Below are 11,734 nucleotides of genomic sequence, written 5' to 3'. Positions count from 1 at the left end.
CTCAGAGGCTTTGTCGCACTTTGCGGATCAGTAAAAGTTAAATTGTGATTTTGCCATTATTGTTAACTATCCCGCATTCCTGCAACAACCGCTTCTGAGTGGCGTTGTTTACGCACTCAACGTCATTCAATGAAGGCAGGTTAGTGGAGCCTTCTCAGTGTGGCGCATACTGTCTATCACGTTCCTTGTCACGGATTTTCTCAGGGCATCACAAGCACAAGCTGCAGCTGCAATTCAACCAAGTCCATCTAGTCTACCTACCAAGGAATCGTGTTCTTCTGAGCCACGCACAGCAACGCCACCCGCTACCGATGAGATTGGTGCAGATCCGTCCGCCGATCGGAGACCCCTTCCACCACAGAATGCGGAAGGCTCCCAGTCCGCCGATACAAGCACACAAAACCCCGCTAACGATGACTCGGTCGCTCCAACTAAACCCCACGAAAACCCTGCAGATGTTCAATCTTCTGCCGAAGAATATGAGCAATGTTATCAAGAATATTACAAGCACTATTACTCCCATTACTACACACAATTTAGTGATCAACAAGCCAAAATGGTCTTGCGTGCCGGCACATCCATAAGTGATGAACACAGAGCTGCCATTGTTCAACAAGCGGCGAAGGCGGCCGCAGTTGCGGCTTCCGCAGCAGTGAATGCCATGTACCAAGCCAAATTGGTCCAAAAAAGTGCACAAACTAACCAGTCAATGACGTAAGTTTCACTACTTTCTTCCTTCGGTTGATTAAAAGTGCAGTGATGGTGTAGCTTAGTTGTTGTTTGTTCGGGTGTCTGTGGAGCTGTCCACTCAGCTTGGTAATTGGCTTGGTCAGTTCGGAAGACGCCATCAATCCGCATCCGTATGGGTGCTTTTTTCTGCGCGCTCGTGGCTATAAAGCTCATAAATGACTCCTGGTATCTGATATATTTTGATGTGATTGGTCAATAGAGAGACAGCCATCTCGTCACTTCATTCATTCTCCATTCACGGTGTGTCGTCATGTGGTCCGTATTTCTTACATTCCGTTGGTTCATTGGGTACGAGAATACACATCACACCGCAACTCAAATCACAGACGGATGAATGAAACTATAAATAAGCTGTCCTTAAACGTTATGAACGCTAGCAGGTAAGGAGAATTTCATCATCCCACCGCACTGGTGATGTTTCCACGATTGGTTTACAAGCTATTTACCCAGCACTTCCAACGGATCACCAGCCAATAGGTAGCGACGCTTGATAGTAAGCCTTAGGTGTATTTCCCAAAAGTATGGGATAAATTAGTTCCCGATAACCTTGAATTGACGCGTTTCATGCACTTTCAGTGTGTGTTTGAACTCGACCTGGAACTGGCATTTACTGCCTTCCCGAGACTCAACTTTCATATGTTGTGTTCTCTCTAGTCTAGCTTTCCGACCCCTCCAGGTACTTCCGCATGCACCGCTCGAGAGACAGCTGTGCCCTCGCTGTGGGACATGCTGATGCTCGTATTGTTTTGCGTAAAGCTGTAGGTTGTTCTGCTCAAGTGGATTACACTTGCTTTTTCTCTGTACGGTGAGACTTGTATGTGCGTTTTGAACGAACATAAGTTAACGAAGCAAGCATGTCTGTGATTACACGCACCCCAGGGAGTTGGCTGGGCAACATTAAAGACACTTTTCACCGGCGCTTGCAGACACTTTCAGAGTACAAAGGCTCGATTTCTTGGTATAAGCTGGTAACTCGAACGCGAACTGTTGTGCTTTCGCCCGGATCACAACGTTTTCATGGTCAACAGTACTCTCCCTTTTCCGTGCCCCATAAGCTCTTCTGCATCACCATTGTTATCGGTAATGGCCGCACAGTTGCTGGCGGAACTGTTTGAAGCGGATGGTACACCTGTACATGATCTACAGAAATAAGCCAGGAACTGAGGCTCAGTAGCAATCCTTACCTCATTTTGTACTATTAACTACTTCTTCGCCCGTTAGGCTAGATCATCCGCTGACTTACCTGGCCACAGTCCAGGTCCAAAGTCGAGCAACTCATCTCCAGCATTTTTTGAATAAAGTGCTGGTATGACACAAGTGTTGACCTCCCTGTTCTCCAAGAGCTGGCCCAGGGGACAGCATGGTTGTTTGTGTCCGTATATCTGATATGCTTACAATAGTTCTAGAGGTGACTGACACTTGCATCCTCCAAATTTAACACTGATGGACGCTATACGTGTGCGTCGGGGATGCTTATCCAGGTTGACGGCTTTCAACAAGCATCTGCGTGGCTGCCCCGGGTTATTGTTGATATCAGCGGCTTGCACGTAGCAAACCGCTTGGGATTTATCTACTATTCTCAGACGTTCAGCAGATTAGTCACTGTTCACCGGCAGATTCATACTGGATGTCATCCAGCCATAGATAAATATATATCCTAAAATGACGCACTTACTGTTGGGAAACTAAGTTACTAATGTTTGATGAAATCTGGTACCTTTATATTGGAAGCGTATTCAAATTTTTAGCGTCACATCTTGTTTGCCAGTACAGAGGTACTGTTATTTTGGTGTTCCGGTACTTGTTTGAAATCAGGTCTACTGTCCTCCCTCCTCCTCACTCCCTTGCAGGTATATCGTTTGAATAAGAAATCACTAACTTTAGGCTCTGCAGTTACCACACTGACCACTATGGTTTTCCCGACTAGATTCCGTAACCATTGCAACTGGCTTTGGTGGCAACAGTTCGATCTCTACATAACTTGTTTGTGTAATGAGCAGCAGTTCTGATCAGCGCTACGCATAATCATGTCGACATTTTTGGGTCCATTGTTTGATGTGCGCTAGGGCGAACACATAAAGTGTCGGTTCGGCTGTTAGCTTCTTCGCCTGGCATTTTTATCCTAATTTTGACACCCTACGTTGTAAGAAAACTTTGTTGGAATTCTATCTTTCCCGTTTGTGCAGTGTAACAATGACTCCTGGGGAACGTGGGATAATCGACAAGATGGCTGAATACGTGGCTCGCAACGGTATTGAGTTTGAAGAATTAGTTACTCGCCAAAAAGGAGGAGATGCCCGATTCGCGTTCTTGAGACCGAACCATCCACATCATTCATACTACCTGACTCGTCGGAGACAACTCCTACCGGATCTACCAGACTCAGACGCGGACAAACTGGTTCCCGCGGCGACATCGCATTCTAACTCAGATACAACCGAAACGCCAGCACCATCACAACAGGCCACTGGTACGTTCTTTCACTGGAGGTAATGGGCGAAGCAGCTCTGCTGCGTATTCAACCTAAACCCGGCTCACTAGAGGAAACCGGATTCTCACTGGTAGATGAACTCCGATTTCAATGGGTCTCTGAAAGAAGTATTCATGTCTCTCAACCCAACCTGTTTCTGCGCACACTAAATGACCTGCCGATTTTTATAACGTTCAACATGCAGTGCACATCAAACTCATACCTTCATAAACAATATCCATGTGTCTGCGACTTATTGACCCATGTATCACTAATAATAATGATAACAAAATAGGTGGTATGTACATAGGTCTTAGTTTTTTTTAGATTTTCCTATTTCAGTTATGGTGTTATGGAACGGACGTGGCGACATATTATAATGACGACACCAGTGCTGGACATCGGCTATTCATTGCACCATAACCATTTTCCCGTCGAAAGAGGTGAATGGATAAGGTTAAATGCAGATTCCTCAGAAATACAGCGCTCTTTCAGTGTCAGGTGCCATATAATCCATGGGAAACGGACGTTGAAATACCACGAAGTTTCTCTGTCTAGACACTAGCTGGTTATGAAGGATGGACCATGTACCTGCGGGTCTAGAGTACCAGTCTTACTCGATCTACAGTCTGGAGTGGGCCTCACAGTAAGAACACTGTTGGCGTGTCCTAATACCTTCGCATTCCATTGTCTGCTAAAATAATATCCAAGCATGATCTAGGGGACAATGCATACAAAAAACACCATTTCTGTGATAAGTCCAGTGAATGGATAAGGTTAAATGCAGATTCCTCAGAAATACAGCGCTCTTTCAGTGTCAGGTGCCATATAATCCATGGGAAACGGACGTTGAAATACCACGAAGTTTCTCTGTCTAGACACTAGCTGGTTATGAAGGATGGACCATGTACCTGCGGGTCTAGAGTACCAGTCTTACTCGATCTACAGTCTGGAGTGGGCCTTCACAGTAAGACACTGTTGGCGTGTCCTAATACCTTCGCATTCCATTGTCTGCTAAAATAATATCCAAGCATGATCTAGGGGACAATGCATACAAAAAACACCATTTCTGTGATAAGTCCACTTACTTGGCAAGTTCGGCTCCGCGTTCGTGTTACTCCACACATTGTGGAATCCTGAAAACATCGGATTATCGACCCCTACTTTTCGTGCAATTCCTCCTTGGTTCATTAACATCATCTCATGAGGGTGATACACTAGCCACTCTATTTTAGAACAGTGCTGTTCGTCGACTGACTTTTTTTTCAGTCTGCTTATCGGGCGAGCAAAGAGATAATAGATGTCTGTTTATGCAGTAGAAGACGGAATTAATACTTATCAACATATTTGGTGAAGGTATACATTTTCGCCAGATAACCATTTGTGTTTGGATCTCGCTTGAATGATGTTCACGAGAATTGAGAGGCCTCAACCTGACCTGTTTTGCTTTACTGCTGGTAGAAATAGATAGAAATAGGTTAACCCACAGATAATAAGTAATACAACTCATGTAACAGACTTGATATTGCGGTGTCTGCACCGCGTTACCAGAACCCCATCTATCTCAAGCTGTTACGGAGCACTTCTCGATTTCGTTTGCCTAATTTACTATGTGTACTCGCATGCTGTTGCAATTCAGAGACCTTGTTATTTATTATGGTTATGTATTTCTCTAGCACTCGGTCCTTTGGTGTCTGAAACGAAGCCCTCGGATTCACCTTCGGACATGATCAGCGACCGTCAATCAAGCATTAGTTTCAAACTTATGAAGCCTTGCAGCTCAACAAAGCTTCATCCTAATGGAGACGCAGCCCCACCCAGTGTATATGTTCATTCGAGCATTCCGACTGAGTGTGGTTTGACATCCAGTTGTCCAGCTTTGGGTAAAGAGTATAACTCACCGGCTAGACCCGCCACCCCGATGAATTCTGTCGCGTCAGATGATGATGCTTCAGGCTCCGCCGGCTCCCATCGCGATCGTTCTAAGTCTCCTGTACGATTCAGTCTCCCGGGAATTCCCAGTGCATCCAGCTCCAGCGCTGCCTCTCCAGCGTCTTCGCGATCTGGCTCTCCATCAGGATCAAGTCCAGAGCGTTCGCTTGCGAGTTCCCCGCCCTCTCCTGTTGTCAAAGCTAAATCTTTGAAGGACAAGCAACGTTCAAAGCCGTCTCGTGAACGAAAGTTATCTGAAGAGCCAAAAGTCAATCCTCTTCTGTATCCTCGCACCGATATCCCCTGTCCATACAGTCCACCATCACCAGCGAACTCGCCAGATGTCAAGTCCGAGGTCAAATCCAGTCCGCGTACACCGCCTCTAGGTTCTAATGCGATTGAGTGTATGTTGGGTGAGTGATTACCTTGTTTAATCTTTACTCCATTTTTTAAGCTTGACTTCCCGCTTTTGCAACTCTGGTTGTCGCCTTTTCAGAGGAAAAGCTCCCTCTAACAGCAGCATTCAATTGTATGGTCTTGTGTTTTCTACAGATACCGTCGAAGCGTCACATTCACCAGACAATCGCAAATCGAGCAGGACAGAAGAGCGCCTGCGTCAGGAGCGACGAAGACGTGCTGCGCAACTTGTTGCACAACTTCGAACAGGTGCATCCTCGGCTAGCGTGTCATTTGCAAGTCGTTCCGATCACTCATCCATGCGACCTTGTGCCAGCATGAGCGCTCTCAGTGTCAGCTCATCGCCTCCTCCCGCACCAGATTCTGTTCCTGCAGCCGTAGCTCATGCTGTCGTGGCTAGCCTAAAACGACGTCACGAAGAGTCGCTAGCCTCTCTGGAAGCAGAAGTCAAAGTAAGCCTTACAGCCTCCGATTGCTTGTTTTCTGATTCGCCTGCCACAGAGAGCTAATGGGTGTTTATTTCTTGCAGGCTCGTAGGCGAATGCGTTCTCCGCCTTCTGCTTACGCATTGCCGAAGGAGCGCTCCCATAAATCTTCATCTTCACGTGATTCATCCTCAAGGCATTCGCATTCGCCTGTGCCTCGTGAGCGAGATGAGTCTCCTGAACGCAAGCGATCCAAACACAAAAAACACCACACGTCACGCCGTTAATGTGTTCCACTGTAAATAAGTTTTATCTGCAATATAATTTTCCGATATTTGTTCTTTCGTTCTGCGTTATACTAGGGCACTCATCAGACGTCAAAACGTAATGTGTGTTGTCGGTGGCTCATAGTTGTGCTGTGTTGTATACGACCTGGTAGATTTGTCTGTTATATCTTTTGTCAGAAAGAGTTACTGATGCGCAGCGGGTTGTGTACCGTTGCATCAATTTATTTACCTCACGTCAATCTTCTCTCCACCAGAGTACCGTACCTGCAACACGGCATGCTGCTGTGTCTCATGACCTATGTTGGTCGCTCTTGTGGGCGTCTTATAGAGAGAGACTAAGGTTTGGTGCTAGCGAGCTGTCTGTATTAGGTGGAACGGGTGGCTCTGGTTTCGCCATACGTTTTCGTTGCGCAGGTTTTCCACAAGGTTGTTAAACTTGGGTTAGACAGGAGCCTACCTATTTCAACACAATAGAGAACTGGCTTGATTTTCGATGCCTTGTAGACAACCAATGTCATGAAGCAAGTATAGTGTTAGTCGGTGTACGGTGTTGGCAGACAGCCAGTGGCGCGGTCCAGCTCTTGGATTTCTGTCCGAATTTTTCCCATCGAAACACTTGGTCCAGCGCGACTCTGTTTGTCCACGGACGTGATTAACGAAACCCAGCATGTTTTCTTGCACCGTGCCCTGCAATACATTCGCCTAATCGCACCGTGAAAATTCTCATCCATCAGCGAATAACTATTTTCGCTAGGAACCGTTCTGCATTCTGTGCATTCACGGTCGTCACCCCCTATTTGAAACGACACTATGTACACGTCTTAAAACGAAGCTAGATCCTTTGTATAGACGTAATACATTGCTCTGAAGACTCTCCCATAGCCCACTACCGATTTCACCTCTCTTGGGGTTCATTAGGTAGGCATATTTCCCGAGTTTCCGTCAAACTTATTTTCCAATTGACCCCGAATGGCACGAAATTCTACTTACACACTCATTTGCATACCAATTTGGTTTTCACTGGAGACTCATCTGGGACGCAACCGAATCTCGTGATCAGCGGAGAGTCATAGGTTCTTCAAGTTTTTCGTAAAGGGAATCTCAGGACAGCTTGGTACTTCCAGGTGAGGTGACCGAAAATAATNATATATATATATATATAATGTCTTGCCACAGCAGATAATGATCAGTTTCTCCCACCGGTGCTGCTATCAGTGCCGCTTGCTACTTACGGCCATACTTGTGTGTGAACAGCTTAGTCTACAAGAGTATAGTGAGTGCATTTGTGTTACATTCCCTACGGAGCTTGGTTACCCATGGTTAACTAATCGATAGTGCAAAATACGGTTAGCATAGCGATACAGCATTGTCTGTGGTGCAGAAGTAACCCATAAATTTTTGACCCCGCTTTGAAGGTTTTTATTTAACTATCACCTGCGTTCACTACATCCAGTTGGTCACAGAAGAATGCGCACTGCCTCTTTTTCTTATTCAACTTTGTTATCGATGTGATCATGGAAGGCTCCCTCTTTTTGAGCCCATTGAAATTAAAGTACCATCAAATGCCTGGATTCTTTTGCTCCGGTTCGGGGTGCGCTCCACATCTGCAGCTTGTAAAGTACCGTTGCAAAACCAGATAAGGTCGAACCCAAAACTCGAGCTTTGGGGTGATTCAGGTGATAGGCAGATTTTGTTTACCTGGGTAGCTGTTTAACTCCCGGTAGTGTAGATAGATATAACATTGTTAGAAGGGTTCTAGCTAACTTACAGCGTAGAGGTGCCGTTAGCCCACCTGGCAAGGCTCGAGTATACAGTTCTGCAATTTTCCCTATTCTTGTATAAATCAGAAACAGTCATGACGACCTGGAACATTAACATGCTTCATCTTTGATCATCGGTATTTTCAATGGTGCGAACACTGAATCAGTAACGCTGGAACGGGCGGACTGGTTTTCGGGAGAGATAACTCGCATGCGGTAAATAAACTCATGGCGAGATGGCCCAGTGGTTAGAGGGTGAATTTACTGACCGGAAGGTCCGCGTTTCGAATCCGACCTCGACTTCCCCCGTCTAAGCCTGGACAACGTGGCAACATCCCAACCCTCGTGCTTCCTTCTGCTGGCAGTTAGCCACCGAAAGGGTACTGCAGCTGAAAATTACTTCACAGGATTCACTGGTTTAGTGATGTGCCTCGTGTGTCAGTGGCTGCACTTCGTCCGAAAGGCTTCTTCGCTCAGCCGTTCAGAGGGCAGTAACAAGTCAGGGGAGGTCCAACAATTACTTGGCAGCGAGGTGTGATAGCCTTTAGCAGTAAACTCGGCCTACTGGTCATTATTCTCACTCTCTCGTTGGATGCAGACTATGAGAATACATAAAACAGGGGTTAGACATGTTAAAGAACTGGCTGAGTGGTACTCTCAATTGCGCAATGCTTCCAAGTTATCAATTTCGGAGTATGTGTTTTCCCCTGAGGGATTCTACAGCTTACACTCGTCAACGTTTCCAGCCACTGTCACCAATGCACAGTCATTCAGCTTTATTTCCTCGGTAATCAGCGAAAGAAAATGGTAGTCAGAATCACCGCAAAGCAGCTGGTGATTACGATGAATGGATCAACGCGCGATGATCAATTGCGTTTGTCCGGCAAGCGATGAGTTTCAGCAGGGTAAAACAGTAATGCCGTACTATGCACAATTGCTTCTTCGTCCATGCGGTTGATATTATCAACCCTAAGCACCTCTCATCTCTTCCTCATGTGAATGAGCGCAATGGATCTACACCTTTTTTATCCGAATACATCCCGGCACTTTCTATCTTGGTAAAGTGCCCACTTGAGAGTTCCAATGATGATCCAAAGTGAAACTAACATTCCCTGAAGAGGGCATCGCACTTTAGGTTTCCTATCACAGGGTGGAACACATGGGATTTACGGACTTCTATTGGGACGCCAACGTCCCCATTAAACCCCCTCAACTCCATAGGGGCACGTTACGAAACAATAAGTGGACATGCTTATTTGGGAAAAAGTTGTAGATTGAATTAGGTCAGCATACGTGATCAAACAAAAGGGTATACTCTTCTATCTACTCCTTATGTCCGGTCCTTGCCAGTTTTACATATCTTCGTTAGTGTAGCTGCATATTTCTAATTCACAACTTTCTCAGATTGGGCGCGCAACTCCGTACTTGTAGGCGATCTTTACAGTAGTTACAAGCGTGCAGTCCATATACCCAAATACGATTAACGTTCAAGAGGGTGCATGAGTGAACCGCCGTGATTTCCCACCATTTCACCACCATCATCATCGACAGCATGACATCAGTGTTCAACACCAATGCTTTGCTGCCGTACAATGTTTGGAGACATTTTTGTATCGTGGCCGTGGCTTATCCGTCCAGTACTTCACTATATTTAGTTTTATTATTTGTTTCGTTTCAGCAGGTTAGCTCGGCTGTGCTGTTTGGAAAGTCTGTGCAACTCAGTCTGGCCAGAACTGACTTCAGAAACGCAATATATGACTTATTTTTACGCATAAAAAGTGATAGTGAATGCAGCAGATCGGCGTAATGTGATGTTTCAATGTAATTAAGCTATGGAAGTGCTGGAGCGCAAAATGATAGGTATTTCAATTAGTTTATCTGTTTTCACTCGGATTCGTAACTTCAAGGCAACAGTTCATAGAATTGAAGGAATAATTCCACTTCTCGGAAATCAATGAGTTCATCCCCTGGAAGGCAAAAAACGACAATCAGTTAGCGTGCGAGGAATTTTGGCAGGAGCATGAAGCTTTCTTGTCAGAAGCATATTTGCTTCTCTATAGTGACCATCTGCTCGTACTGAACTTACGTAAAATACTGTGGACTTGAGCGTACTGTTAGCGATCATGATGTCAAATCACCATCATCATCATCATCCGCTGTAAGCAACGCGTACTTGTCGCGCTTGTAACTGTGGGAGTGCCAAATGGACCGGCTAATACCACCTAAATTAGCGTCAAACCGTATAATCACTTGCCTGCAGTAACCGGTAGCCAAAGCACACTCCGTTGTTGCTCGGCGCGTTGTCGAATACCAACTTCGCCCTGAACTCTTCTAGTCTTGGACAGCCTTGCTTGCTGCTTCCTTCGGGTCGAATAGCAGCTGCGAATCGGGAAATTCCTACATCTGATTGTTTTGTCACTAATTCTCGCCTAATATTGATAACAATTAATGTAAACCTCACCACAAAACTGTAGGCGAGATGGCTAGAGCGTGAATTTACTGACTGAGAGGTCCATGGTTCGAACCCGACCTCTGCCTCTCGACTTTTTCCTGTCTAAGTATGGGCAACTTGGCAGTATTCCAGCCCTGGTTCTTCCTTCGGCTGGCACGGCAGCTAGGCACCGGAAGTGTGCTACAGCTGAACGATAAGATAATGTGATAAAATGTGATCTAAACCACACTGAAAAATTCATCTTCGGCCGAAAAACGACGAGAAATCGCTTAAACAGTTCCATTCTCATTGTCCATGTTGGTAGCCATACATCAAGCACTAGATGGAGAGTTTGACTGTACCAGTTTTCATTTCACGCCTCCATGTTATAACCCTTCTTCAAGCCGGGCAATGTCCGCATAGTTCAAACCTACCAATCATTCAGCAACTGCCATTTGGATTCCTAAATTTACGGTCCCCTGGAGTGTGCATCCTATAATTATATCCAGGAAAGAGGTTAACCAAAAATTAGATTATTCTATCTAATTCTATCTATCTGGTTGAAAGAACTGTTAGACAGTTCAATATAAACTCTTACATGACTAGAATTATTCGAATGTAAATCACGGTGTTGGTGGAACACAAGAGCATTTCTCTTTGTCCAACTGTTTGTAGAAGATTTGTTCCGTCTACAGCCAGGGTCCAGTTTGAGTTTTTCGGTGGCCTGCTTGGCTCTTCTCAAGCACCCAACACAGTGAATGCAGAACTATTAATGCTTCGCTGCTGGTAACTGATTGCCGTGTGACTCCATTGAGGAGCCAAATGGCATAACGGAGCCCAATGTGTCTACTCGTACTAACGAAAAACAACCATGCATCAGTACAAAGTTGGGAAAAGCACTTATTCTGCGTTTGACCCCAACACCACTCCAGATAAACTCAGGCTTCATACACATGAGTGGAATTCTTCCGATATCACGACCTTATCTCAACTTCTGTTGATGGGCAGGAGGATGGCCATTTCTGCGCCCATTCGGAATCGCAACTGTGAAAGCCCGCACCAGAAAATTGGCAATTCGACAGGTTCGAGCCCGTATGAGAATGGACAATCGGTGGTTTCTAATTACGCAGTCAGAATCAGCTGAGTGCTATAGCAACGGCCTCATACTCCGCTGCAACAGCTGTTACTACTACAAAGTTGAATTCTTGGACAGATAGCATCTAAGAGGTGCAGGGAGCTCATGTACGTATGTGAATTTCGCA

At 45.6% G+C, this 11,734-nt stretch overlaps 1 protein-coding gene across 1 annotated transcript in view; it reads left to right on the top strand.

Moving 5' to 3' along the window:
- T265_13900 (hypothetical protein) overlaps positions 1-6,323 on the top strand; it is a gene marked incomplete at both ends in the record, with an annotated part of 25,098 nt that extends 18,775 nt beyond the window's left edge. Inside the window, 5 exons of the mRNA XM_009171068.1 lie at positions 205-714; positions 2,937-3,220; positions 4,897-5,565; positions 5,705-6,021; positions 6,099-6,323. Of these exons, the coding sequence (XP_009169332.1) occupies positions 205-714; positions 2,937-3,220; positions 4,897-5,565; positions 5,705-6,021; positions 6,099-6,281 (1,963 nt within the window). The remainder of the gene's footprint in view (positions 1-204; positions 715-2,936; positions 3,221-4,896; positions 5,566-5,704; positions 6,022-6,098) is intronic.
- Positions 6,324-11,734: the final 5,411 nt, after the last annotated feature.

The sequence above is a fragment of the Opisthorchis viverrini genome (assembly GCF_000715545.1).
Source record: "Opisthorchis viverrini unplaced genomic scaffold opera_v5_115, whole genome shotgun sequence".
Lineage (NCBI taxonomy): Eukaryota > Metazoa > Platyhelminthes > Trematoda > Opisthorchiida > Opisthorchiidae > Opisthorchis > Opisthorchis viverrini.
The sequence above is the reverse complement of the archived record's forward strand: the minus strand, read 5'-3'. Positions and strand labels throughout refer to the sequence as shown.